Raw genomic sequence first — 24,595 nt, 5'->3', positions numbered from 1 at the left:
ACATAGCGTGGGCATGTGTCCAAACCCCGACTCTGAAGTCCTTCCCACTGTTATTCATTCAGGGGAGTGCCAGTGATCTCAGGGAGACCTCAGAGTGCTCAGCATGGACATACACAACCTGTGCTGGACAGGCAAATAGACGAGTGCGGATGCCTACTGTGCTGGTTGCGGGCTGCCTGGGCTGCATCCTTGATTGAGAATTGGTGGGGCTAACAATGTCTGTTGTCCATTGACTGAATGCCTCCAAAATTCTCATCTTTCATCTAGTTTTCTTCACTGATTACTTCCAAGCAATGCTGTGCAGCTTGGCCCAAATTCGCTGCTGCAAGCAGTGTTGATAAAGCTGGTTGTAGGAATGGGCAGTATAGCTCTTTGGGGTGGCAGAATGGTTGTGGCAGCCTGATTTGTCTGTGGAGAGCCACACTGGCTGCTACAGCTGTGGGGCAGGAGGGTGAGGCTTGATGTGGCACTGGTTGCTGCTGCCACGGCAGCCCCATGCAGCGGTGGCACTTATCAAGTGTGCCCAAACCTCTCAGTGGCAGCAGAAGAACCAGCTCTGTGGGTCCCTTGTCCCCAGGTGCCTGTCTCGGCCCTACCTATCTTTTTCCCATACCCAGGGAGCCAAGGCATACACCAAAAGGTTTTGGAAATTCAAAATCTATTCTCCAGCCCAGGGCATTTGCCTGATCAAGATTACTAAGTTTAATTCTCCAGACCTTTCTCCTCTACTGCTTGTAACTTGACTATTTTTTTTATTGTTTTCATCTTTATTTCCCACAGTGTACTGAAATGATTTGAAAGAAACATTTGTTCACACAAATAAGGGAAGGTAATAGCTTCCCTCCCTGACCGCATGCTCTCTTCTGTTCCAAGTCTTAATTAAAATGGTACTAAAGGAAGCAAATCAATTAACAGATACCTTACACGATGGTTTATTCACTTACACATGTACACGCAATTACTTACAAGGATCACATTACTGCTTTAGTTTATCTGTTAGCAAAGGCTGCTAATGAACCACAGTGTTACTGAACGGGACAACAGACACCTAGGGATCCAGGGAAATTATTCCAACATATCAATTTTCTCTGAAAATAAACCTTCCATTTTGTTATCCAAAATGTGTGGGAAAATTCCCATCCGGTTTCCTTGGCACTTTTGGACAATTACCTGCTTTGCTAAGGTAATACCACATGTTCAAATCCTTTCAGTTACAGTTAAAAGTAGCTTATGCTTCACAGAAACAAAAGTCTGATACATCTGCTTTTACGCTTTGACAGTGTGTTGACTCTAAGTCATCAGCTCTGCCTTTAATGTGACTCTTCATAGTCTGAAAGTTGATGGGAGGTCCTGGTTTCCATTATTTTTTGGGTGATGTTTCTTAATAATACACAGAATTTCAAGGTTGGACTTCAGTCTAACATTTGCCTTTTTAAGTTGAATAACTTCTTCTATATTACAGTAGTGAAGAACTGGAAGGAACGTAATTTATTATCATCTGCCACATGGCCTAACTAAAAGCAGACACTGGCTTAAAAGTTAACTTTAGGAATGCATGTTAGATGAGGGATTAAAAAATCCATGTGTCTATAGACTTTGGCTTGAGCTGAAAGTTTAGGCAGATCCAATCTATTTACAGTATGTGGTCTTTGGATCTGGCTAGTGGTTATTTGTAAGTTGCAATAAAATAGTGTAACATCCTGCTTGGAGTTATCCTGTAATGCTACAACATAACAGCTGTGCCTGTGAAATGTGTCAAATATTGTGGTATTAGTTATTGTTGTGTATGCCATCTACCTGAGGCTCTCAAGCCTTTGAGTCCTTCTGGGTTTCCTGAGAGGAGCAGTAGGAATAGCAGCCAAATGCTCCCACAGCTGACATTTGCTGCCCTGTCTTCACAAGCTGAAAGGAAAGCCTGGCTTGAAATACAAAGATCTTCCTGCTTTTCTTGCACCTTGTGATGGCACTATCTGTTATAATAAAACATTCTTGAAAGATACGGATTTAAACAAACAGAATAGAATCTATAGCATTATTTTCTCAACTGAGACCAAAGCCACAGGCTCACAGCTTTGGTAAAAGCTGGGATGTGTTTACAAAATAACTTAAAGGATTAAGTTATTAATAAGTTATTAATGTTCTCAGACAAAGCTCTTTTTTTTCTTCTTGTCACTCCCACTGTAAGAAACTTGTAATTGGAACCAGGCAAAGCAACTGTGATTAAATCAAATTCAACAGAATATATGAGGCTAGAACAAGAATGAAGGGGCTGGGAGAATAAAATTATTCGCAAATTCTGATTGAGATTAGTGCATTGTTTTATACCAAAAAATAGGGATGAGCGGATTTTGAAGTCAGATTAGCCTGTTTGTAGAATGCTGTCATGTTTCAGATGTCCAAAGACTTTTTTTGAGTATACAAAACTGTTCTCATTTCAGCAATCTAAAATCAGAACATGAAAAGCAATATTTCAAAAAGGAATTTTTCATTTTAAATGACCATAGTTCATTTAATGAACCATTAAATGACCATAGTTTATTTAAAATTACTGAAATTAGTATCACCTTCAACAGTTAAACAAAAGCAGTCAGTCCTAAAGCTTAAAAAAATACATAACTTCAGTGTGAATGAAATGTTTTCATACTTACAAAAATGTGTATTTCCTAAAAAACCTGAGAAGCCTTGTTTTATTTCAAACACAAATTAATTCTTTTTAAATTTACTTCAGTTGCTATTTACCTAGCATGAACTATAGGTGCGACCATGAATTCTGCTGCTGAAATGTACTGCTGCCTTTTTGATCACTCTGTACTTAATTGATTTTAGAAATCAATCATATACTTACTGCAGACTAAACAGGACCTATTAATGAGCGGTGCTCATCTGTTTTATTTTCCTCATACATTTCCTTCACATACGTGCTGTTGGGGATTGCAGGCTTTTTGGGCGCAGGTGATTGAAGTCAGCGTGCACTATAAGCTCTTCCTGGAATCAATCAATCAGTCTTTCAATTAAAGAACAAAGAAAGGAACTGGCATTGGTGAGATTCCCGCCTGCACACAAGACACTTCCATTGATCCTCAGATCAGGTGACTGTCGATTGCAAAAGGATTATTGATCATTTGTACTTTGTTTTTCTAGTACATTGATGTCATCTCTGGAAAGAAAGAAACATCACAGGTTAACAATATCTTTCTGGCTTTGGATGTACCTGGAATGATCCATAACGTCATTGTAAAAGCTGAGCTGGAAGATATCCAGATAAAAATTACAGAAATTCTAGACAATTATGAATGGAGCTGCTGAAATTACATTAATGAAGTTCCTCCCACTTAACTGTTCTTTTCCTAGACGTTTCTTCATACCTTTGGAGGCATCTGGTTTTCCTAAGTGAATTAACAGAACAAATGTATGATTCTGGCTATCGTGGTGGCCTTCAGATGCCCTCTTCACTGCTAGGTATGACTCCACTAGCAGCAAGCAATGCATTTTAGGGCAGCATCCTACTGTAAGAACTGCTCCCTGATTTGCAGACTCTGGATTATCACCATTTGGGCTGCTTCTCGGGATTGCCTTGCCACATGAGTGGGGAGCAGCTGAGCAGCTCTTGTATCTACATTGTGGCTGCATCTTTCCAAGAGCTTACTACTTGGAGTACCTGCTAGTGTGGGAGTGGCTGCAGGTGCATAGGGCAGGCAGTCTTGCAGTGTGCCTGGGCCTCATGTTAGGGCATTCCAGGCATACAGCTGGGAAGCTGGAGGACAAGGCAGATAAATTACTTGCCTTAGGCCACAGAAGAGTGTCTGGCAGATCTGTGCTGTCAGTAGGAACTCAGGATAACCCCACAGCCTTTTCTGCTGTGTGACCTTTCCCTGTACCCAGGTGGATGTGCCTTTACGACTTCTATGTGTCAGCCTACTACTGTCACTCCACCTCCCTGTTCCACCAGACTCCCCCAGAACGTACCTGTTTTGGCTGGATCCAATGTTTGACCTGCAAAGTATAGGGAGCAAGATATTAATTGTGACTTTCAGAGCAGCAGTTAAAGATGAGCATTAAAAGAAGCAATACATTAGGACTTGGGGAAACGCAGGGACTTTTCTTCCTTTCTCTTTTCTTTACTGATCTTATTCTTTTATTCAGTTTTACTCCATCTAGCGTCAGTGCTTGGAAATAGGATCTTTCTTTGCCTTGCAGCTCTCAACTTGTTTATATTAGATCTCATGACTCCCCTGGGAAATGGTATTCATCACCGTCCCTCTCCTTCAATACTACTTAAGCATTTTCTGGTGACTGTTAAAGACGGAACACACAAGAGATTTGGCAGGGAGGGACGTGCTTCTTATAATTTGCCTTCTTCCTTCTCTGAGAGAAACTTTGTCACGTGTGTCTTTTAGAAAGCTGTGCTGAATTTTTCTGTCCTTGTGAAATTCACTGCACTGACCATTAGCGTCTGTAAGAATGAGTTAAGACCTGATTCCCATCTTTTGGGAAGATCATTCCCATGATTTTGGGAATCAGTTTGAACTGGACATATGGTCCATGGGAGATCATAGGATGAGGCACAGATAGGCTGGAATCAGAGGGATTTTTTCTGTTCCTCTCCACTTCCTCCCTTATTTCTTTCTCCAGTGTGGGGCTGGGGTGAGTCAGCATAGCTTTATAATGTAGTAGTGCCTGCACTGCCCTGCAGCATGTTCATCTAAGTTTGCATACTGCCTGCTTTGCCCAGTCCTCAGGGAGCTTCCAGGGCATCCAGAGGTGTCTGCTGAAGCACAAGGAGGAAAGCTCCTCAGCACCCAGCCAGTACCTGCCTGCCAGCCCATGTACCTGCAGCACGGTGACCACACTGGAGGTACCTGAGGGCTGTCTCAGCCCTCCCTTGTCTGGCACTTCACAGATGCAAGGAGTTTATTTTAGTGACACAGCTCTGATGTTACCCAGGATGTCACAGTTATGCAGCAGTATTTTTCAGCTTATTCCAAATAGTTTGGGGCAGCTCTTTCCCAGAAAGGAGAGACATTTCAAAACATAATGAGGAGACCTGATATGGGCTGCACTTGTGAACTTGCCAAAATTTCTTCACACAAAATAACACAGATATAAGCATATGAGTGAAGTTACACATAGTTCTGCCTGTCTGGAACTGTAGCCGTTAAAAAAAACAATTGTCCCCTTTTCTTCTGACTATGACAACAGATTAATGCAGAACAAGGTCAGTGAAAAGTGATTTAAGCTAACTGGGCTGAGTCAGCAATTAGGTTCAGGGATGCCCACTTGATCCCTTCCCCTACCTGTGTTGGAGGAGAAGGAGGTGGCAAGGAAGGGCTGGGAAGGGCATTGCCTTTCAACGCTGTTCCTAAGTGATTGCTGACCTGTGGCCTAATCCCAAGTGACTCAATTCTCTGCATACAAAAAGAGCAAAGAAGAGACTGGTTGGGTGGCCAATGCTCTTCTCCATGTATCCCAATGTAATCGGTAAGTCGCCTAAAGAGAGTGGCTTTCTTGCTGATGCTCCCAGGCGGCCTTCCCACTGTTGATAAATACAAAAAGAGCAAAGAAGAGACTGGTTGGGAGGCCAATGCTCTTCTCCATGTATCCCAGTGTAATCGGTAAGTCGCCTAAAGGGAGTGGCTTTCTTGCTGATACTCCCAGGAGGCCTTCCCACTGTTGATGCTGCCAGTTGCTGCAGGAGATGATGGTCCAGCCTTCCCCAGCACCTCGGCTGTAACATTTTACTGCTTTCCTTGTGTCAGATGTCCTTGAACAGCCTGATCTCTCGGAAAATTATTTTATGTTATACCACATAGATTTTTGGCAGGGATGGTTTCCTGAGGAAGTGAAGTAACTGCCTGACCAGAACACACAGCTGCGCTGGAAGGGGAAAGCAGAGCAAGACTGTCTTTGGAGATGGGACCCTCTGTTGGCCCCACACTTTGCTCTTCTCCAGGAAGTCATGGAAGCTCACTCAAAGGAACCAGTTATGAACATTTTAAATACAGCATTTCCACCTATAGGGGTAGTTATTCTTCGGCACTTGCCTCCAGCTCCCAGCCCCCTCCTCCACCTCTCCTGTGCCAGCATAAGCATTTCAATGTCTATGTTGTAAATCAGATTTGGGAGTAGGACAGGTGTTGGTTTTAATGCACAAAATAGAACCTATTTATTTTTCAGTACTTTTCAGTCTCTTTCCATTTACAAGGCCATACAAATTTTCCACTGAAGCTGTGGGCCTCTGTGAAGTGTCTTTAAGCCAAATTTAAACCCATATGGAAAGCCTTTAAGCCCATAAGCTTCTGTGAACCCCTGAGAGATACTCCATGTATTGCCAGTCATTTGAGGCCTGCAAGGCAGAAGTCAGCTTCACTTTGTGCGCTACCTGTTCATTTCTTTCAGCTTGCCATTTGCTCTCTGGCACCAGGCTATAAAATGCACATGGAATAGGGAGGTGGGCGGTTATGTGCAACAGTCAGAAGAAAAACAAACTTATCTTTGCTGATACCTAATACAGATCCTTCAAGGCAGAACTCTTGGAGACTAAGACGTCAGGGAACTGAAATAAAATAATCTGACAGACTATATACTTTAAAAAGGATCTATAAATAATCTTATTTTCTGAGAAGACACTGAAAAAGGTTCCTAGGAGTCCATCTGAAATTAGTGATTCATTTTTCATATGTTTAATGTGGACTTGTCCAGAAATTAATTGGGACACAGGAAACTCTGTGAGTTGGAGTATGCAGGAGCTCTGATTTGATGCGGTTTTTTTCTGGCTAAGATCTCTGGCACTCTGAGTCTCTTGTGTCAGGAGGTCTTGTTTTGTTTTGTTTTATTTTTAAGCTGTCCTTTAGCTATGCTAGCAGCTTTCATTCCTAGCTAATCTCATGTTGTCACCTCTCTGACAAGCCCTAGTCAACATAAAGCTACTCAGTCTGGATGGCAGACGGACGCTGCAGGAGGCCCTCTGCTCAGTGGCATCTAATGTTTGAATTACCTTGGGTGACTGTTGACAGGAGTGAAGAGGGTACTCTTCCAGAAACAGTTCTGATTTTTTTTTTAATCCAAACTCACAGTAGCTCTAGGTAAAAGTAGAGTTACTCATTTATTGCTAGAATCAGTGGCACCAGCAAGTTTGCCAGCAGAAACCACGATGACTGTGGAAGGAATTGCCTTCAACAGGTGTCCAAATATTACCAGGAAAGCATTCTCCTGACTCAGCAAGCTTGGGACCGGCTCTTACAATCAAATAATTTAGAGCTATTCAAGACTAGCCTCAAACAGCTGTGCAGATGGTAGGAAGGCACAAGGATTCCTCCTTGTTTGGCAGCTGTGAAAAGGTCAATTGCAAATACAGCCTCCAGATCTGAAAGGAGCACAGGTGTCCTGGGCCAGATGCTCTCCCAGGGAATGTGGAGAGTGGCCAGGGAGGAGCAAAAAATAGCCAGAAGTGTGGCTCTGCCCATCAGGCTGGTAGCTGGCATCAGTGAAGTATGCTGTATCCTGGAAACGGCTTTAATGAATACATCTCACCCTAACAGTCTGGACTATATGTATGTGTGTGAGTGTGTGTATGCATATATATCTATATATATATATATATCTCGATATAAAACTGTCTCTGTGTGCATATGTGTCTGTACACGAAGTATTCCTTCCATTCAGAAATGGTGCTAAGAGGAATTGAGAGCCTGAAAGTGCTTACAGAGTGTCTTAGTGCTTTTTAAAGCCTGGTGTCCCCAGCACAGTGCAAAGCTTACTGTCCTTGGTTTTGAAGCGTGTGATATAAAGATTAATTTCATTTTGTGGAAAGGGTAACCTAAGCCAAAGTAAACTGTCCAAAGTTGTTCAGAAGAGCAGTGACAGAACCGGGTAGAAAAGGCAGTTTATTGCTCTAGTCGCTGGTGATCATTGCCTCAACACAGAATGGGTATTTATACATTTTGTTTCTGCAAATCTGTATGTGCAAGGAGTTGAGACAGCCATTTCCACTGAGATCATTTGCTCATTTTCTAACATTTATACAAACAAAATGAGGTTGTTTTCACCATCTCTGTTCCGACTTATGTTTGCATGCAACAGCATGCAGTATTATGGCATTTAAATATTTTTTCATTAAACTCAGTTCCCAGGAGGCACACTGAGAAAACCTAAGGCCATGAATACAGCCTTCAGTCTATCAGCCACTCACTAATCCCTGCAGCACTGAGCAAGGGATCAGGCCTGCTCTGGTGTATCAGCAGGGCCAGGCTCATCTTGTGCAGGTGGTATCAGCTCCTTAGTGAGGTGCAAATACACTTCTGCCTAAGAGGACTGTAGCCCTCCAAGCTGTCTTCCACTCCCATTCTCCTGTTAGTTGTTCACTACTGATATTTGGCAATACGAAGGGAGGTTTTGGGTCACAGCAGACCACAAAGGAGTAATTTTTTGATTGATTTTGCAAGGCTTATTTAGCCTCCATGACTAAGTGTCTTTGCTGACTCTTTTTTTTGCTTATTAGTAAACCTCTTCCAACTTAAGAAAACTTTATGTTGACTTCCTGGTCGGCTTGTTTGTACAATGTTAGCTGGCAGAATGAGAGACCTTGTGAAGGGCTGCTTGGAAAAAGAAAAAAAAGAAGGAGTGGCAAGTGAAAGAACAGGGTAGGATATAGCTGAGGGATGTTAAGAGAAAACATTCAAGTCTTTCACCCCAGAGATGTCAAAGATTCTGCTGAATCTACTACATGGCTGATTTTCTCCAGATCCAAGAAGGTGACACTGACCATCATAGTTTAAAAGGAATATTTCTGGAAGAGGAAAAGGAAAAAGCAGCTTCTTTAAGGAGAACAAAGACAGATGCATGCAACTCAGTGGCTCCAAGGAAGTTGTGGATTAGTGAAGAAATCCATGAAGTTATCTGGATTACTGGGGATTGAGAGAGAGCAGGGGCATGAGTAGGTACAGCTATTTTTTTTCCCTTTAGTTCTTCAGTTCTGTTGTTGCAAGGTGCTTTATGACCATGCATGAGAAGGCTACTTTGAACTGGTCACAGCTCCTGAAAGGAGGAACTGTAGCACATAAACTCAGTTTCGCCTCCTCTGCAAGAGCAGAAGATGCTTGGGGCACATGGGAGTGGAACTGAAGATACAAGGCCAAAGGGTACACTCAGACAGCCCAAAGCAAGACCTGGGATGCAGGCAGTGTGCAAGACATAGAAGGAGCTGTGACATACTGTATAAGCACCCCCATTTTTAGTCTCCCTCCATGGGAAGAAACAGACAGCTACAGGGTACAGTTGAGGGGTGAAGAAAGCCCAGTGAACACTAGGTAAGATAGCCAGGATGGAGATGGGAGAATAGACAGACTAGGTGGCAACAGAGCTCTGCCATTTCCATCAGCTACAGTGATGGTCATAGGCAGATGAAAGCCAGATAGAGTTTGGAGATTTTTGGTATGTTCTCCAGTGCTTTTTCTTCTCTGCTTTCCCGTATCCCTCTGCCAAACCTTGCTCTTTCCAGACCAATGTTTTCTTTCTATGGCAGGAATGTCATGGCTGCACACAACGAGGGCAAAACTGAGCTGGGTAGGGAAGGGAAGTAACTGGTGGGCTGGGGTAGCTCCTCTGGGGTCTGTTTTTGTGGGACTATATGAAGTGATTGCTGTGCCAAGGAGGCCCTCCCACGCTGCAGTGTGATCTGCCTTTTGCCAGGTGTCTTTCTGGCAGCTCTAGTTTCTGGCAGCTGAAGCTCTTCATTTTTATGTTTGCTGTTGAAAAGCATCTTGGAGCATTCAGTCTGTTCCAGGCACTGTTCTGCTAATGCAGAAATATGAGACACCTCAGGAAGGACTGCCCATGAGAGACCCATCAAGTGCCAATGGTTTTGAATGGCTTCTGATAACTTTTCCATTTGATGAGTCACTGGTTCGTTATTTTTTCTTTCTTTTTTCATGTATTTCCTTTTTTTCCCTTTCTTCTTTGTCTTCTTTATTCCCTTTCTTTAATTTTTCTTTCTTTTTATCCTTCTTTCCTTTCTTTATTGCCTCTCTTTCTTTTCTCCCTCTCTTTCTTTTCTCCCTTTCTTTCTTTTTTTTCCCCTTTATTTCTTTTTTTTTTCCAGTTTCCTGCTCTCTTTGTAGAAAAATCTTCTGTGGAGAAGACATCTTAGTTACTCTGATTAGGAACTGGATAAAGATAATTCTTTTGCAGATTTATTTTTGGCACCGTGCTATTTCAGATATTTTGCCGTTGAACTTGCCTATAGTACAGCCGCAGTATGTGCTTGCATCTTAAGCAGATATGATTTCAATGGATAGTAAAGCTGCTGAGGCAGTATCCCTCCCTGGCTGCAGACTGAATGTATAGTGTTACGTGGGAATAGCTGATGCTGTATCTGAGTCACCGCAATGTATTTCAATGCCCAGAGTTCTGCGCAAGCTGCGTTCTAGATCTTGACCGTTTTTCCTTGTGCGCCACTCTTCCAGTGACATGTTCAGATAAGACCAAACTCTCTTTACTTTGAATGTGTATTTACTTACGGATTTTGATTCGTAAATTATGGGCCTATTTTCCAAAGGACTCCCACCTGTGGCTTTCTCAAATGCCCTAGCATCAAAACTAGGTATCCAGTTAAGTTTGTGAGTTCAGTCAGGTGATTAGACAGGTTGTCTCTTTCATTTGCAGCTGGTAGTATCAGTGATATGACTCATCCCTACTTGATTGGCCTCCTGTTTGGCAAATGATGTATTCTGCAGTTCACAGGATTACAGACCAATTTTGACTGTTTAGATCGGAAAGAACTGCTCTCCTCTCCAAAACAGATTATTTTTTCTAGCTGACTTTAAACTTGTTTGAAGGATAGGAAATTGTTAGGTGAGATCCTGTTCACTATCTCTACCTGTCAGTGCAGCTGTGTACAGACCTGAACATGACAAAATGCTAGGAAAAGGGGTTCTTGGCTCGAATGTTTAGGCTGCTACAGTTCTGCTGGAAGAAACTGCAGCTCAACTGTCAAACTTGCATTATGGCTGCCCAAACCTAGTCTTTGCCACGCCATCCATCTCTGATGATTATGTTTTCCGAGTGGATGATTTCAGCTCCTATGTAATCCATGGTGCTGGTTTTGGAGTTGGACAATGAGGAGGCTTTCAAGGTGCATTCCAAGCCTAAAGAATGCTCTGATTCTCAAGAGTATCTTATGTTTCCCAAGCGTAGTCTAGAAAAGGAAAGAGAAGTCAGTCCTTTAGAAGAAGTCAAATAAAAGAGAACATCTAGATGCTGCTTTGGGTAGCAAAATTAAATTACTGATATGCTTGGCACTTGGCCAGTGCAGTACCCAAGCTGCTCCTCTTCTCCATCCAACATAGGAATGACTTGTGTATTGCATTTAAAACCTGATCCCCTGCTGAGTGATTTATGTGGCGGCCTGCAGAACCCAGAGAGTGTCATGGGGAGTTTTGGTGTGTGCTGCTGCCCAGGATGTGTTGAGGCAATCGATTCCTTTTTGTTATTGCAGCAAGTTTAAAATATGTACCTTTTCCTTTATGGTAAACGTTCTCTGTCTCTCCATCCTTCTCCTTGCCCCTGTGTGTCTCTTTCTTTGTCTCCTGTCAAAATAAATCTGGCTGCCATGCTCTGTAGTTAACTCAAAATATTGCTAGCATTAAATGTGCCCAGACATTTTTATTAATACATTAAACCTGCATGAAATTTTTAGGCATTCTAATTTACCAAGCTTACACCAAGATGGCATTTGAAACTGACATGAGCTATTAATTAAAAAAGAGGGCATTAAATAATTGTCAGTTGGCATCTAAATTACAGTTTTGTTAGCTGACAGAAGCTTGCCTCGAGCCTCTTTCTCTTCTCAAGTGTTAGTAAATATTGCACTGAGTTTAAGGACATCCCATTATGAATAGATTGTTTAAATCTTAATATTATATACCTGACTAAATAAAGTGGTAAATACGATTAATTCTTTCACAATGAGCTGTCAGTGTCATTTGAGTGTAGAAACACTGGTTTAAGTATTTGCGAAAGTACCGAGAAGCACACATCAGAATGCTTCATGATTTTAGTAGAAACCAGCTCTCACATTGTGTTGGTTAGGTTCAGTACCAGCTAATCAGGGATCTAACATAAAAGGTTAGCTGCATCAAGGCCTTCAACTGGTAGGAGGCTGAGCAGCTTCATCAACTGTGATGGTACTGTGCTGGGTGACACCCACTTGGAGTATGTCCCAGCTAGGGAGAGAAATTATTGAATGGTTTGAGGTGCTTGTGGGAATAATTATATGAAATTTAAAACAAACTTTGGCTGAAGGTGAATTTGGTGAGTGCTTTATCAGTTTGATTAAAGCTTTTTCTGAACAAACAATAATCATCATCACTGGTCAACCAGAAAATAAATTGTCTGCAGAAGATATGCCAGTTCTTCTCTCCAATCCTAAAGGAGTAATGTTTTTATTATCACTAGAGGATTTCAGGTTTCTTCTGTCCCTGAGGGATTCAGGATGGCTGTGTGATTGGTTGAAGTAAATCTAAGACCAGGTGATTTCAGACAATGGATTTTCTTTGTCAAAAGGTTTCCAGGACTATCCACTGGCCTAAAAATGCCATGAATTAGAATCCCCAGACAACTGAAGCAAGTAGCTAAAATCAGTTTAGACCTGATTATCACATTTCTATAGTGACCTGAATAAATAGGAAACTATCCATATGACCTATGGGGAAAATTAAATCAGATAAAAATTAACATACAGCTTGGATTTTCTTGAGGAATCTTGGCATTTATAATACTGTAGCACTTGCAGTGCAAGTACTCAGTATAAGTACTACTTAGTACTCAGTATAAGTACTTTCAATGCTCTTTTCAGGAAATAAACTAGGGGTGATCGTGGTGGTTTTGTGTTTGTGGTGTTTGGGGTATTATATTTTTTGGTTGCTGTTGTTAAGAGTGCCTACCTCCCATGCATTTCCATTCAGAGATATACAACCTCAACTAGTTAGATGAATGTTGGAATCCAAAATATGGCATATAACCCCATTCTTTGGGTCAAGTTTGGTCCTACAATGAAGAGATGCCAACATGGGTGAGAGTCCCATGGAAGGCTACCACATACTTCAACTATTACTTTTGCTATAAAGCTCCAGTTCCAAACTTGTATTCCCATTAGGTATAGGCCAGTTTAACATGTCAACACAAACTCTACTATCTGGAAAGGTCCTACCCTGAAGAAGGTTAGAAGACAAGATTAAAAAGTACATTGAATCCTGTATGCTCTATTTCATTTTTGTTTTCTGTGAGTAGATTGCAGATGGTTGCAGAACGATGGTGCAAAACCAACTAAGCTAGTTCTGCATCAGCTATCTGAGATGAGGAAAAGCATAGCTTTGTTTCTAAAACAAAGCACCATATATACTTATCATACAATCATAAAATGGTTTGGGCTGGAAGGGACCTTAAAGATCATCTAGTCCAACCCCCCTGCCACAGGCAGGGATAGTACTTCCTTGCTAGAAACTGATGCTATCTCAAGGATATCTGCACTTCACTAATCCTACTAAAGATATGTTTATAGGAGCATTTTTAAATGTTTGCTATGGATCTGGTAGTATTTCTACTGTCAGAGGTTTCTTCAAGACCAGTAAAAGCCTATACTGTTTCCTCAGATTAACACCTGCATTACAGAATCCCTTAATGAGCCAACAAGAATTAATACATAGATGCCATGAAGTGAATGAGGACAAAGATTTGTTAGTAAATTACTCACTGCCACAGTAGAATTGAAAAGTACAACTGATTAAGAAGTGATGGTGGATTTCTAGTTGTTTCCTACTCAGCTGAAAAAAGCAAACTTTAACATACATAGTTTTGCCCCCCAAACCCTATGGAATTACAGCTTCTCTCACTGGTTAGTGTCAGTGGCTCTAGTGGCTCTAAGGCAAAGAATTAGTGTATTATGTCATGTTTCCAGCCTTAAGACTAGAATTTTGGTATGAAATTGGAAACTTCACTCTGCCTTTTAACAAACACCTGTAGACTGGGATGAGGAACCATCAAAGGATTCAATGTAAGGTTGTCACTAAAGACATTATATTTTGCTGCCGTGACAAAGTCAGTCACTGCCCCTCGAAAGATCAGAGGATGCTATCATAGATGGTCAGACTGTCTCTGAAGGAAAATATCACACATAATAAACAGTAACAGGAGATAGAAGAGTCCAATGTGGAACAGTTCATAGACCACACCATCTGGATTTAATCTAGGCAGTAAATCTGTCTTCTGTGTCTCTTCTTGTCTTTGTCCCTCTCTTCCCTTTATTCCCTTTTCTCTTGACTCTGGTGTCTGGCTTTTCTGTTTCGGCTTAGCTCTTTCTCATGCTCTTCCCATTCATTGCTCTGTCTATATTGTCCTTAATACTCCAGAAAGTTTACTGGAAATGCTATGTTTGTTCTTCTGGCTGTATAATAGTTGTAATCTATTTTAGGTTAATAAACAGAAATCTAGTCAGTGTCTTGTAAGAGAACAGTGTGGTACTAAAAGGGAAACACTTTTTGTGACGGTTAGCTGTGTTAGGTTGGGGAAGTGTGTCCCTGGGATAATAACAGATGCCTCACGGCTGGGGCCCTTCTCTGTTGGACGGGCAAAACACTGAAGTACCTGCTGCAAGGGATGCCCTTGCTTTGATCTTCAACTGAGTGCTTACACATGCTTTGCTCTCTTTCTGAAGAACAACTGTGATGGGGACATCCTTCTATCCAGCTCTCTGAGAGAGGCCAAAAGCCATTTCTTAGGTCATTGAGTACAGCTGTTGCCTTCAGTTCACGAGAAACCTGATTAAAGAATGTTTAGGGTTTTTTAGTCACTCATTAAATGTCTCAAAGGGACACAAAAAGTGTCCACATCTGAAGATTACCATGAGCCAACAGATGACTTGCAGTCCAGAGTCCCTACTCCTGTATATCAATACCCTATTGCCTGCCTATCCTTGGAGGAGATGAGGAGTGGCCATTGCCTGAGCACTCTAGCACTGCCTCTTCTGCCTGTGAACCTGTCAGGTGCTCAAAACTTAAAATGGTCTTAGTGTTTCTGAATAGCAGGGAGGAAGGTGAACAGCAAAAATGCATCGCTCCCTGAATGATCACTGCATGATCTTGACCTGTAAGAGCCTGGAGCGAAGGGAGTTCTCAGAACTGATCCAGACAGAGTAACTGGGAGATCTTTGATGAAGCCGTTTACCCTGAGTTTACATCTTTTTTTAAAAAAAGAAATTATTAATCTAATGGTCTTGTGGATTTATGACAATACAGTAAAAATTTTGTTTCAGAAAAAACGTGAAAAAGTTCTAGCAATGTCAAAGAACATCCAGCTTCAGCACTTTTGAAACCAGGCCTTTGGCTTTCATCACTTAAAAGCGCATTTTTTAAATGAGCTTGCTATTACAATACATTGTACAGATTAAAAAAAAAACTTACTTAAAAGTTTTTAGGGATTTTCTTTTTAAAAGAATGTCAGTCTGCTGGGATTTCTTTCCTGTTTCTGAAATGTCAAAACCCTATTACAAGAAATGTCCTTTTTCCATGCAAATCCACTAGATACGCTGCGTGTCATGGTTCTCTAGAGGCTTGCATGTGTGTTGTGTGTTAACATTCAAATCACAGTTGTGGGGAAGCATCATGCATAACGAGAAAGAGAGAGTAGTTTAACGTTATGGTTTGTGTATCACACTGCCTCAGAAAACACATGGGGCAGTGACTCTTACCTTCTATCCGTTTTGCCATCTGACTCTAAAGAGAGAACAGGAAAACTTGGTTAGTGAAGAAACCAGGAACAGAGTGATGATAGGCCTGCTCTGAAGTTGTGAGGATGCAACCAGAAAAACACAGTTACAGCTGGTAAAGATCCAGCCATCCTTTCTGAGGAAAAACTCTTTGATATTAGTAGTGTCATGCAACCTTCCTAAATCCCTTCTTGATTCTTTGAGCTGGAATATCTCGTGTCAATTTTCTCAGAGCTGTACCTTTGCTAATATTTTGGCTGTTTTGAGTTTGATTGTAGCACGTCCCCAGAGTGTCATGAGAAACAACTTTGAGGGCAGATGCTTGATAAGAATGAGATGGAAGCAGTTTCCCTTTAGGCTTCCTATGTAGTGCCACTAAAGTGTCAGCCATTTGTCTTTCAGGAAGTGGCAGTACATTATCATTTGTATCCTTACGGGGTACCTGGGGAGCCTGTTTGTAAAATTATCCTTTAGAAGACCAGTGCTTACTGTAAATAGGATGGAATCGGGTTGTAACTGACAGGCTGAGCTCATCACAGCAGTACTGGGCCCAGAGAGTTCAGTCTACTTCACTTCAAGCTTAATAGTTAAGACCACTCTGCTGTCTTTACTAAGAGTCTGTGACCACTGTCAAAGCTGTGTGTCATGGTGCACTGCTGACTTAGTGGGGTTAGACAGTTCCAGATGCTGGAGAATTACCTCTCATTTGTTGTATGAAGGTTAATGATCTAGCCACAGAAGCCAATGTTTCTGGATACAGTGGATGGACAAGCAGCTCCTAGTTCTGTCCTGTAGCAGCCTCAGTCCTCTCATTGCATTTTCCTTGTTTAGTGTCTGACTGATTTTTTTCATGGTGGAAACTGGTTATGTTTATCAGGATTTCTGTTTTTAAAAGTGGACTACAAGAGCTAGTACTTTGCATGCAATCAGAGCTGCAAAGGTGCTTTTCTGAAATTCTCCAAGGAGATGCCTTACAATAGTGCTTTCAGTACCCAAGTTCTCTTATCATAGTCCCCCTTCTTTCTGTAAGGAATATTTCTCCACGTATTTAATGAGATTGCCTCATTGCTTCCATTTCTGCTACAGTTTCCTTCCAGATTTTCATGTGCTACTAAGATTACAGACCTCTCTTGACAAGAAAAATGCAGGTTGCAAAGATTTGCCATAGCAAAGTCCCAGGATCCTTTTTTGCAAAAAAAGAACAGCTTTATACTGATGTTCTGGTCAACCTGTTAGCATTTTGCATTTCCTCCTTTGCCACTATCTGTTGTTATTTTATTTGCTATGCTTTTTTATTTCTAGTTCTCAACTGCAGTTGAGTGTTACTGTGTGCTGTTACTTCATACTGCAGATGACAGCTGTATTTCAGCAGTGGAAGAAATCATCACAACATTTGCTCTGCAGTGCTCTGTGAAGCACTTTGGAGTCCTGTGAAATAAGACAGGCTCTGTGCAGGGGACGGAGGCCTATGGGCCAGCATTGCCTCTGTGGAGGCCCATGGGACAAAGACTGCCAGTCACTGACTTCTGTCTACTGAAATGATGGACATTATTCAGTTTAACTTTAAGATTTTGGATTTGAATCCAAAACCGTGGGTTGTAAACTGCTGGTCCAAAGTCAAAAGGAGCTGTTGCTACCAGCAGTTATAATGATAGATCAAAGAGCTTTTTCCTGTTTCAGATTAAAAATGTGCTTACCTGGGCAACTTGAAAACCAGTCACAGTGAAAATGTTACAGGGAGTTTTGCTATGTACTCTCATGGAAAATGCATATCTTATAATCAAACAGTCGCATTTGAAAGAAAAGTGCAGAATCTGGACTTTATCTGACATAAATATATTTCACATTATATTCTCAATATTTCCCATTATCTGTGAAATAAATAAATATTTTGGCTAGGAAGGGTGAACAAGTCTCTTGCCCATCCAGCAAATCCAACAGGCTTTTTAACTTACATTGAATACACAGAATTTTGCTTTAAAAAGTAATTATTCTAAAAGATACCCAGGCAGTGTGCTGAAGTGAATTCTAATTTTTTTTGTAAGGCTAAAGAGCAGAATTGGTTTTACTGAAATGTGAATCTGCAGTTCTGAGAAATCCAGCACTTCAGACACCTTTAACATAGTTCTTCAAAGGAAAACTAGAGCTGTAGTACAGAGGCAGTTCCTAACACGGAAGCTCAGATCTGCTGTCTCCGAACATAAGGAGATCCACATCTCTGGATAAGAAATTCAGGGGTATTTTTCCTTACCTCCAGAGACACTGTCAATCATTTGGGTTTTGATCATGCAGATTATTACTGCTACAAAACCAATTGCTAGAAACGCTCCCAGAGTAACTCCTATAATAACATAGGTGAAATCTGCAAAAATTGAAAACAAGTCTGTGAGAATACGCCATCAAGTGATAAACACAGCCTTTGTGTTTCAGATGTGACACAAAGTTTCCGAAGTTTAAACGCATCTCTAAAAAGAAATAATTAAAAGATCATATTTATTCTTCGGAAGGGCCTGATAATGCTGAGCTGGACTCAGCAGCTGAGGAGAGTCTACTCTTTCAACCTCCTGCACATCATGAGTCCATGTGAACCTGTGGCTAAGGGGCTCTAATGCCGTTTTATGATAGCGAGCAACTCTAGCCTTTGGTGTGTGCAGTTTTCAGCTGAATTTGAGCTACAGCTCTACTTTTCCCCCTAAAGTGAAATTCCCCATCCCCACTCCCTTGCCACTCTGTATCCTGCCAAACTCTTTTTCCTGCTTCCCATACCTGCATGCATAGCTTCATCTCCACCTCCCAGGCCCCAGCCTCCTACCCTGCCCGACTATTCTGCCTCTGTAAGTCTTTGCTGGAAGGAAGCAGGAGAATTTTTAAGTGTGAATTATGAACCATATTGTGATTTTGCATCACTGTGTGTATGTAAAGGCCCACCTTCATCTGTCAGGCGGGAGAATGCCTATGTTCAGGATCTGTATTCCGGGTTCTGTCTTCCTTATGCTTATGATATTTACCTAAAAGTAATTTAAAAACCCCAGACACACAGGAGGACTCTGCTATGTTAGCCAAAGTACAAACATGCAATCAGGTTATTATCTTCTACACATAAAAAATACTTAAAGTCTTCTAAGCACATTCATTTTAGTTATATTTGCTTTTTTCCCTTACTTCCTGCCTGAAAGCAAAAATCTCACCACGAACTCACCTATTTCTTCCTCTGAGTTTCCAGAAGCATAGACCTTTGCTTTCCAAAAATCTGAAATGGAAATATTTTAGCCTGTTAGGATATCAAGGAGAATGCTCTCTATTCAAGGGGAATGCCATATCTGGTATTTCCAAGGGGATGGTTGATCCTGGTAAAGCTTAAGAAAGGATCTGAGGCTTCCTGGAGTAGTGAAGTCAAGTTAATGAGGACATCCTAGGAATGTGGACACCACAGTTTTTGAACAGAATAGGAAACAAAGTTTTGAAATTTTATCTTGTCTCAGCACTATTTCCATTCAAGAGTTTTCTCTCTGCAAGCCTGAGAACTGTATGCAAGAGAAGCTGCTATAAATCAAGAAAAAGATTACAGATGCAGTAAAGCTAATAAGGCATGCTAACAAGGGAGCATATGGCGCACCCCAGCACCCCTCTCCAGAAACCACGAGTCCCAATCCCGCCAGTAGTTCCAGTACTCAAAATGTGATTTATTGCTGTCAGAGAAAAGACTTTTCCTTTTGCAAGAAAACTTTATGGGCTGGAAGCAACCTTTCCAGAGACTCGTGTGCCAAGTTCCCTGTTCATCAGAAGGACTTCCTTCAAGCATTTCCCTTTTCCATAAAGCCACTGAGCTGTGCTGCCTGATGCTCAGTGTGCAGGCCCTCAGAATAGAGTGGCTTTGAAGAAAACAATTCATTCCCACACACCTTTTGAAGGAAACAGATTCAAAATGGGAAAAAAAAATCAAGAAAAAGGAGAGAAGTCATGTTTAGTTTTAATGTTGCTTGCTTATAAAGGAAATTGCTAAAAATGTACATTCAGATATTTTTTTCAGTGATGGGCAAAGCATTTTCGAGTAGCTCCAAATGACGTAACTGATGTGTAGCTGCGTGCGGGGCATGGAGCATGAGAAGGCTCTAAAGGCAGATATGACTCCTGCATTTTAAAATAGAATGCTGTGAAATTTCTGTACGTGCTTCAAGCAGAATATGAAGTCCTCTCCTACAGCTATTGCTCTTTGGCAATCCACTGCCTGGCTGACAGTGCATATGGGACCTGGTGGGAAGACAGCTGTTTTGCACACAGCATCATCTTTTCATAGGCATTTCCCACTCTAGTGGGGAACTGTGAGGCACTATCGTCTGACCGAAACTCAAGTGGGATTTTAAGGTCTTAAATGCATCTGGTTTTCCTGCTCCTAAGGTGTCTAAAATGGTAAGTCCCAGTTTGCCTCTCTTCTCTCTCCTCTGCTTCTTGTGGAGAAATAATTCTGTCTTCTTGAGGTTTTGGAGGGTGAGCATTCGTTCCTTGTCCTGTAAAGTGAATGCTAGAAATATGATTGCTTTTAAGATTGAAACATAGTCCTCCCACTCCAAAAGCAGCCATTTCTGTACCTTTACAGAAATCCATGTTGTGTCTGCTTTTCAGACTGCTGAAACGCTCTCTTGAGCTGAGTGTGGGCTCTGGGGCTTCTGCAGTTATGTCAGAAAAATCTGATATATTGGGTGGCTCATAACAGATTTGTTTTTATTTCCTGGTCTTAATCACATTTCTAATCCCAAATTTTCATAAATTACAAACTAAGCTTCAAAAATGTGGAGGCAAGCTTTTAAAAAATGTATTTTGGGAACTATGATTCTGAGCTGAAAGTCTTTTTTTTGTCAAACTTTTCTTCATAATTAAAATGTCTGGAAACTTATGCAAGTAGAAATGTTTTCTCTCCAAAAAAACCCATGACACTCAAAGAAGAAAATTGGGAGAGGTGGGGAATCCAATTGCAGATGTAATTACAAAAGCTGGCTATAGTAAATGACCAAAATCAAAGTTACAAAGAAAAGGAAATAAAAAATAAAAAAATGACTACACAGTGGGTGTAAAAAGCATAGCTCCTGATTTTCCAGATTAAAACCCAGTCTCTCTGCTCTCGTCTGTGAATTTATTTCATTACAGATTAAAAAAAGCCCAACCTTTCTTCCATCCCCTTAATTATTCTTTGTGCTCGTATGAAGAATGTTTTAAATTCAAACATAATAAAAGTGATATTGTATTACTTTTATTATCCTAATGATCATAATACGTAGACCTTAATGTATGCTTTCTAATGGAATTAAACCAGTGACAGATTATGTGTTTTATGGCAGAAATAATATTTTACATGGAATATTTTATGTAGGTCAGTTTAATATATTGAAATTAAATTATTAGTTTCTTTTTTAAAAGGGAGGGAAATCTCTGAAAACCCATGGGCCTAGAGAGAACATTTTCAATTCATACTTTTAATATGGTTTTAATTAAGGTTTAATATCATTTACTGGATGCTGCTTAAATAACACTTGCTTTTGAGGACTGTGTTAGATAGCCGGTTTCTGTTTGTTTCAGTTTCTTCTTAGGTGGAAGACTGTGGATTGGCTAAGTCAAATACTCACGTGTTGTTGTTGGACCTTGAGACCACCTTCAGTTTAGATCTTTTGGGGATGTACACAAACCTGCCGGTACCGAGGGGGTAGAAGTGATGCCTCAAATTCTGCAGCGCTCCAGTCTCAGCGCTAGCTTTCTGACCACTTGTGCCTGTACACTGAGTTTAGACTAACTCCCATTCCTGGAACAGACCCTCTGAACTTGGAGAATATTTGCTTCTGGGTTGAAGAGCCTCGCAGATGAATTTGATATCTATACTTGAGTGACTTGTGGATCATTTTTCAAAGGGTCTCGAAGCAACTGATGGTGCTTTGTCACCTCTCCTATATGCCCGGCTCAAGTATAGTGTGCAACTGGCACTGTAATGGAGATATGTGCCCCGGGGCCCTGGACAGACCAGGAGGCTGGTGAGAGGCATGGGCTGTGTCTCCAACTGGTGGGGGAGTTTTTGTGCATGTGTTGTTGGCAGGGAGTCCAGAGATGAGCCTGCAGACCAGACAGGTCTTACGTTAGAGGTGGGGGACAGAGGAAGAGTAAGTGTGAATCTGCCGCAGCAGCCTGCCTGAGGAGTCGGGCTTGATCAGTTATGCTTGAGCCAGATGTGCAGCTGAGGAAGCTTTTTCTTCTGGCTGTCCACTGTAGTCCTCTGCCAGTGTGGTTACATCCCTCAAGGTACATCTACTGAGCAGATGATGGACCTGCAAATAATTACACTGGGCTAGGAGCCCCTCATCTGTGAACCCCGTGAATCCCCAGGCAGGCTTAGTCCTCCTCAAACCTGGTGTGCACAGAGCTAGGCTATGCAAAAAACAGCTTCTGAGCCACATACTGTTCTCCCTGTGCCCTTTGCCATGTAATGGTGCTCATATGGTGCCTTGCATTGTCAGGAAAGTGGTGCAGGGCACAATTTGGGCATAAGATCAGGGAGCAGCAATAGCTCACTTTCCCCACCTTGTTAGATACTGTGAACAACTCCCAGCCAAAACCCACAGTGATAAACAGCAGCACATACCCTGTCTTTCTCAGTGCACAGCATTTACTTGCCTTAGTCCCTCTACTTGTTGCCTCCTGCTGCCATGGGACTTTCTTCTCCCTTCCTAAGCCATCTCAGATTTCTCCTCATTGCAGCAGATAGTGGCTGATCCTGGGGCACTGCAGCAGCCAGGTTTTCAGTGCCATTTGTCTTTGAGGCAGCAAATGGGAAAGGAAGCAAGTATCTGTGAAACCCAGAGGTAGGGTGGAAAACAGGGATGACTCACAATGGGTGTCAGAGCAACTCCAGAGACAAATAAGGAATCCCTATGACAACAAAGAGGTTACAGGCAATGATCCTGCTGGAAACCATTCCTGAAAACCATTATCTTTAAAAAACCGCCAGAAGTATTTTGGCTGGTATTTTGTGTACCAAAATTCCCAGCTACATTTAAATTTCATAAGATAGGGAGTGTTGACATCCAGGCAAATGGGGTCCTTCCTTGGTCCTCAAATAGCAGGCAAATTCCCTCTCTGTAGTAAGAGGTGAGAACAGGAGACACTCCTACATGAAGACACAAATTTGTTGAGCTCTAGTCCTTGCCAGACACCTCTCTGTCCAAGGCCTATGAATTTGCCATTGCCTGCACCTTTCAATGGAAGCATATTAATGCATTTTCCTTGTTTCTACTGAGAAATGCTTTTTGCTGTAGAGTAAGTGCTCTTGAGTCTGCATCTCTTTGCTGTAGGCAGATGGTGCTGTATTAATGGGATCCGTGCCATTTGTTTGCTGAGCAATAACTAGTCAGTAACTAGAGAGCAATCGTTGCTGACTTTCTCTTCACATCTATTAAGAACAGATAGTTATGCATGTCCTGTGTGGTGGACAGTCTCCATTTCCTTGGACTCTTGAAAGCGTCTATAGGAAGGTGCAGAGTGTTTGAAGGGCCAACAAAAAAGGACAGTGAGAGTGACAAATTCCTATATACACCCTGAGAAGGATGACAAGAGGACAGTGCACTGCTGTAGACTTATGGATAGCTTTGCTTGCAGAAGCTGTGGCAAGAGCAGATACCCAGTGGATGCAAGCTGGAATAGCTGGTCTATATGCCTCAGATAGGTCGAGCTGCCTTTGTGGGATTTCCCCAAGGATAGATGATGATTTTCTATTAATATCTGCATGAAGTAAGGTAGTGTGGGAGATGTCCATCAGGTAAAGATCAGACTTTTGCCACCAGAGGGTGCCTGCCCCCTTACCGAATGTCTCGGAGACCACAGCAACCCATGTAAACATCTGTCTTTGTAACTGCTGCTAGCTCCATCATCCCAATTAATCCACATTAGTCCCAATGTTAATATGACGCCTGCTGACGTTTCCTATCACTGAGCACCGTTTCTTCCCTGCACAAAGCAGAGGTAAGGAACTAAAAGTTGTGAGGATGAGAAAGCCGTGCTTTGAGCTGGCAGGAAGCATTAGAGGCAGCCCGAGTCAGGACCATCAAAGTCCTGTAAGTGAGAGTCACAGAGACCAAAGGTGGCTTGCAGATAGCATGCACACAGGACAACTGTGCAGGTATTTAACTCCATGGTGTCTCCTGGATTGCACATAGCTGACCTCTTAGCACTCAAGGACATGACTTTTAAGGTCCCTTCCAACCCAAACCATTCTATGATTCTATGTTAGCTAGAAAACTCACCAAAATACCCCACTGTCTCAACAAATGTTCTTTCTCCAAGGAACTGAGTCCTAAACAAAGTTTCAAATAACATGCATACAATTATAATGGAAAATAAACAACCCCACCGAGCTCAGGGGGGAAAAAAAGCTCTCAAAAAGGGTGGAAAAGAAATATGCTAGATCACTTACGTAAGAGAAGAAATGCCATTAGGACTGAGATCCGGCTTGTTAGTAAGGTCATTGTGAAGTTTTGACAACAGAGTGGTTTCACCCAGGTTTTCTGAGTTTAGCTCTTCTGCTGTGTCTTTAAAACAACAAAAAAAGTTAAAGCAGGTCACATGACTGTATTGGGGAAACTGCAGTCACATCCTGAGTAGCTGCATTTGCAAACAGAAGTTCCCTTTTTTGGGTTTAAGTTCACCATGTAAATAAACACCCCACTTGAAAATGTTCTGTGGAGAAGGTGAACAACAGCCTAGTTCAGCTGGTTGGCTCTCTAAGGGACCTTTAAATGGTAACATTTATTTTTACAAAATTGAAAAAGTTCTACAACAGTGAATTGAACTCTGCTGAAG

The 24,595-nt window shown here is 41.7% G+C and overlaps 1 protein-coding gene across 1 annotated transcript; it reads right to left on the bottom strand.

The window, feature by feature from the left end:
* Positions 1-15,739: 15,739 nt before the first annotated feature.
* On the bottom strand, positions 15,740-24,261 carry LOC104536129 (chromosome unknown open reading frame, human C10orf128; the record flags this gene model as incomplete). Its single annotated transcript, XM_010178667.1, has 4 exons — positions 24,210-24,261; positions 18,957-19,007; positions 18,009-18,119; positions 15,740-15,764 (listed from the first exon to the last, which is right to left on the bottom strand). Coding segments are annotated over exons 1-4 (239 nt in total), but the record flags the coding sequence as incomplete, so codon positions are not given.
* Positions 24,262-24,595: the final 334 nt, after the last annotated feature.

The sequence above is a fragment of the Mesitornis unicolor genome, unplaced genomic scaffold, assembly GCF_000695765.1.
Source record: "Mesitornis unicolor isolate BGI_N332 unplaced genomic scaffold, ASM69576v1 scaffold16352, whole genome shotgun sequence".
Classification (NCBI taxonomy): Eukaryota; Metazoa; Chordata; class Aves; order Mesitornithiformes; family Mesitornithidae; genus Mesitornis; species Mesitornis unicolor.
This window is presented reverse-complemented; position numbering and strand designations above follow the sequence as displayed.